General features: G+C 33.6%; 1 protein-coding gene across 1 annotated transcript; it reads left to right on the forward strand.

Annotated features, from left to right (window-relative positions):
- The first annotated feature begins 451 nt into the window (after positions 1–451).
- Positions 452–1,471, forward strand: LOC145141241 (protein disulfide-isomerase 2-3-like). The gene is made up of 3 exons (XM_079074548.1): positions 452–655; positions 785–884; positions 962–1,471. The coding sequence occupies exons 1-3, from the start codon at positions 480–482 to the stop codon at positions 1,124–1,126; spliced, it is 441 nt and encodes a 146-aa protein (XP_078930674.1). The 5' UTR covers positions 452–479; the 3' UTR covers positions 1,127–1,471.
- The last annotated feature ends 3,843 nt before the right edge of the window (positions 1,472–5,314 follow it).

Raw genomic sequence — 5,314 nt, forward strand, 5'->3', positions numbered from 1 at the left:
GAAAGGGAAAATTGGCGTGGCTTGCAATAGTATCCACGTGACACTTTGAAAGAAGCTTGAAAGAACGGATGTATGTGGTTTTATATGTTAGATGTGGGTGGTTTTATATGATGAAAGATAACTATTCATCTAGAACCATATAATATACTTTGCATAATATTTTTTTATAAGATATAGGTTACATATATAGATGGATTTGTAATATATACACTTTGTTATTAAAAATATATTCAAAAGAATAATAAGTAATAAAAAAGTTTTTACTAATATGTCAAACTTAATGAATAAAAAGTTCAGCTACTCCATTAATGTAGGCATAATTTGACCCCATCATTTGCTAATAACGTCTCAGCAAATAGTTTGCTAGTCCATCCACGTTTCTTCAAATTACATGCATGCTTCATTATTTATAGCACGCATCTCTTATCAATCAAACACAAAAATACGTTTTTTCGTTTTCCATTCTTCTGTCAGGAACCATGAATCGCTCGACAAATGTGTTGATCTTTATTTCTTTCTTCTTTTTATCATTCACTGGAAATTTAAATCTTGTTGACGCTAGTGATACAGCCTCAGTTATATTGAATTCAGGAAATTTTGAACAATTGGTTATGCAAAGTAAAGATGTTTGGTTTGTCTTGTTCGGAGCACCCTGGTTATTCCACATATACTTATTCTTTTTTACTTTATCATATTCAATTTTAAACCTTTATATATATATATATATATATATATATATATATATATATATATATATATATATATATATATATATTTCTTTCAGGTGTCCATATGTTAAACAACTTAAACCTGAGTGGGACAAGGCTTCAAAGGCTTTGGAAGGAAAGGTCAAGTTTGGTGAACTTGACTGTGACGTGGAAAATGTATTCTTCATTATTTTTTATAATTTAAACTTATATTATTTTATATAATTGTTAACTAATCGATTATAAATTTTCAGGATATACAAGCAAGGTTTGGAGTAACTGGGTTCCCAACTGTTTTTGCATTTGGTCCAGATAAATGTGCACCTCCCACCGGATTAACTGAAAGAACTGCAGACGCACTTGAAAAGGCTGGCTTGTCTTACTATGACAAAGCACAGGGGTGTAAAATGGAGTTTTGAGTTGAGGATTGTATCCGAATAAGATTTGTTCGACTTGTTATCGATATGAAACAATAATGGCACCTTTAACCTTGGTGTAAAAAGCTAATAAAGATTAATTTTAATTTTGATCCAAGTAACCAAAGCCGAAGCTCCTGCATGTGATCCTCAGGACCCGAATTGTATGGTAAACCCCTCCGGATCGAACCCGCTTGTCATAGAAGGGGGTATAGATAATAAGGAGGCGGAAAAGGAAAAAGAAGATGACACCCCCGAGATAATATAGTTGGTTACAGGAAGATGTCACGTTGACAAGAATGTTGTATTCCTCCTTTGTATGTACTATAATTAATATGTTTTTTTTTCTTTGCATTATGCTTATATATTTTGATCTGTGTACAATTTCGATATTTAGCTTTGTGTTGCTTGTTTGATCGGATATAGTTGGGTTTAGAGACAATCTAAACGAACATGGTATGAGCAAAGAAATGTCAATAAATGTGTTTATAAGGGGACGATTTGTGTGGTGAAATTGTCTTTACAGAAGATGGTGTGACTTAATGATGACATAATACAAAAATCTTGTGGTCTATAAAAAGTCTAAATCTATACTAGTAATCTTACGACACATGTCTTATTATTATTATTATTATTATTATTATTATTATTATTATTATTATTATGAAACAACTCTTTTTTCGCTTAAGAAAACTTAATAAGTTCACCGGTTATTCTTTTTGGTTTATCCTTCAATCAAGGCTCTATCTCCCATAATTCGCCTCTTGCTTTTGAAAACATAAAAGATTCAAAATTAAAAATGCATAAATCCATTGATTGAATCCTCTAAGAGAACGATCTAACCCTAAAATAAAAAAAAAATATGGCTTCGCAAAAGGTATTATATATGTTACATGATAGCAATGCAAAAAAGAGAATTATTTTTAATTTCCAAATAGTCTATGCGTTGGATTCCTACTTCCATACTTCATAAATAATATTTTGTACATCTTTCGAAGGGTAAAACACTTACTTAATTACTTTTGCTCCATAATGATGTCAACAAGCAATTGTATAATATTAAGAATATCTCCAACCATTCTCATCATCCGGTTGGTTTCCATGCTGCCAGGCCAAACTTCTCTTTTGTCCACAGAATTCACCCTTGCAAATGTTTTGGCTTTAGATCATCTAAACCGGTGCAATTTCTGGTCCTTCAAACTTGCCATATCGACATTTACAATGATCTCTATACCGATACAATATATTTACCAACTATCAAAAGTGATCTCCACTAACACATCAACAAATACTTTATACTTTTAGCTAATATGTCTACTCTTTAAAACTAACATTTATTTAATAATAACTTAACATATATTTAAATCATATTTATGTGTTTATTTTTGTTTATTTGTACTAATGTTGTTTTATTTCTATTTATTTACATAATTTATGGTGTAAATTTAGTTCAAGATATTAATTAAACTTTAAACTATATATATATATATATATATATATATATATATATATATATATATATATATATGTAACAACCTGATGATAAGGTACTTCTAATTTTAAGCCTATAATTGAATTATATTGCATTTTGGTCCCTAAGTAAAAGAAAGTGTGCATTCAAGGCCTTAGTGGGATTTTCGTAATTTTGGATGTTGGAAAGTACGCCATGCGCACCTACATGTGTACGCTTAGCGTATTAGGGCGCACCCTAGTATGTAGGGTGTACATGACAAGCATTCAAACCCTAATTTTTAATGTTTGGCTCATTTTTAAACCCCATTATAGCCTCATTTCCCCTCACCTAATCAGCCTCCATCCTCTTGTTACGTTTTTGCAACCTTAATTCATCTTGTGAAGCATTTCCAAGCTTGAGAGTGTGTGTTTTGTGCTTTTGAAGAAGAAGGAAGGAATGAGAGACCACCTTGAAGTAGTGAAGCTCTTTAGATCTAGGATCACACCACCTATTGGCACCATTTTGAGGTATCAAGTTCTAAACTTGGTGAAGTTTCATTTAGATCTTGTTTTGGAATACTTTTGGTCCTTTTTGTCCCAGATATGGAGATTCATGAACATATCATGTTCTTGACCCATTAAGCTATCCTTTCAGACGTTTGTAAGGGTTTTGAGTCATAAAAATGGGTTCCAAATGGTTGGTTTTGCTCCATGCATCATTTAGAAGGTCTTAATGGATTAAGAAGTTGAGTTAAGCACTTAATGGTCATGCAAAGGCATAAAGTTGGATACTTTATGACTCTTGAGTGTATTTTAGCTATGGATCTGAAATATGGACGTGAGAGCTTAAGCCATTAAGCTCTTAATGGGATTTTGGAGGTCTGGGAGTACGCCCCGCGTACCTGGAGTACGCCTCGTGTACCAGGTCAACCACCCTGATGGTGGTCACACTCGAGTACGCTTAGCATATGTTTGAAGTACGCTTAGTGTACGTTTGAAGTACGCCCTACGTACTCACTCTAGGTTGACTCGGTTGGGTTGACTCGGTTGATTTGACCAGTTTGACTTTGACTTTGACCAAGTTTGACTTAAGGGTATTTCGGGTATTTTGGGATTTTGAGTGAGATTGGTCATTTGGTTGGATAGGTGACGGTTACAGCTGAGATTTAGAGTCGAGACCTCATCAGCTTTTGTCCAGTTTGTGAGGTGAGTTTTCCTCACTATACTTATGGGTCGAAGGCATCAAGATCTGTCCACATGTACTTATTCTTTTTTACTTTATCATATTCAATTTTAAACCTTTATATATATATATATATATATATATATATATATATATTCTTTCAGGTGTCCATATGTTAAACAACTTAATCGTGAGTGGGACAAGGCTTCAAAGGCTTTGGAAGGAAAGGTCAAGTTTGGTGAACTTGATTGTGACGTGGAAAATGTATTCTTCATTATTTTTTATAATTTAAACTAATGTTATTTTATATAATTGTTTACTAATCCATTATAATTTTTAAGGATATACAAGGAAGGTTTGGAGTAACTAGGTTCCCGACTATTTTTGCATTTGGTCCAGGTAAATGTGCAGCTACCACCGAAGTAACTAAAAGAACTGCAGACGCACCTGAAAAGGCAGGCCTGTCTTACCATGACAAAGCACATGGGTGTAAAATGGAGTTTTGAGTTGAGGATTGTATTCGAATAAGATTTGTTTGACTTGTTATCGATATGAAACAATAATGACACCTTTAACCTTGGTATTAGAAGCTAATAAAGAATAATTTTAATTTTGATCATAGAAATCAAAGCCGAAGCTCCTGCATGTTATCCTCGGGACCCAAATTGCGTGGTAAACCCCTACGGAAAGAACCCGCTTGTCATAGAAGGGGGTAAACAAGATAAGGAGGCGGAAAGTGAAAAAGAAGATGACACCCCCGAGATAATTATAGTTTGTCAGAGGAAGATGTCACGTTGACAAGAATGTTGTATTCCTCCTTTGTATGTACTATAGTTGTTATGGTTTTTCTTCTTTGCGTTATGCTTATATATTTGGATTTATGTACAATTTCGATATCTTAGCTTTGTGTTGCTTGTTTGATTGGATATAGTTGGGTTTAGCGACAACCTAAAAGAACATTGTATGAGCAAATAAAATGTCAATAAAGGCGTTTATAAGGGGACGATTTATGTGATGAAATTATGTTTACAAAATATGGTGTGACTTAATGATGATATAATGCAAAAATCTTGCGGGCTATAAAAAGTCCAAATTTATACTAGTAATCTTATGCCACATGTAAACATATATATTTTTTAATATTTTATGAAGCAGCTCTTTTTTCGCTCAAGAAAACTTAATAAGTTCCTTGGTTATTCGGTTTCGGTTTATCCTTTAATCAAGGCTCTATCTCTCATAATTTCGCCTTTTGCTTTGAAAACATAAAAGATTCAAAATTAAAAATACATAAATCCATTGATTAAACCCTCTAAGAGAAGGATTTACACTACCAGAAATTACAGTATTACCGGCGATAGCCGTCTATGCTAAAAGTAGCGTTTGTCGCCGCTAATAGTATTAGCGGCGACACGTCGTCGCTAAAACATCGTTGTTGATGCTTTGTCGCTGATAATCTAAATGCCGCCGCTAATAACCGGGTGTTGCCACGAAAGTCTTGTCGCCGCTAATAACCGACTGTCGCCACTAAAGGCGTCGCCGGTATTGGTAATTTTTGT

This window comes from Lactuca virosa, chromosome 9 (assembly GCF_052849685.1).
Source record: "Lactuca virosa cultivar CGN04683 chromosome 9, Lactuca_virosa_CGN04683_v6, whole genome shotgun sequence".
Taxonomy (NCBI): domain Eukaryota; kingdom Viridiplantae; phylum Streptophyta; class Magnoliopsida; order Asterales; family Asteraceae; genus Lactuca; species Lactuca virosa.

Excerpts from the sequence above, each read along its gene's own strand:
- LOC145141241 (XM_079074548.1), top strand. The coding sequence starts at position 480 with ATGAATCGCTCGACAAATGTGTTGATCTTTATTTCTTTCTTCTTTTTA. Across the intron at positions 656-784 it reads GTCTTGTTCGGAGCACCCTG|GTGTCCATATGTTAAACAAC; the intron begins GTTATTCCACAT and ends TATTTCTTTCAG. Across the intron at positions 885-961 it reads TTGACTGTGACGTGGAAAAT|GATATACAAGCAAGGTTTGG; the intron begins GTATTCTTCATT and ends ATAAATTTTCAG.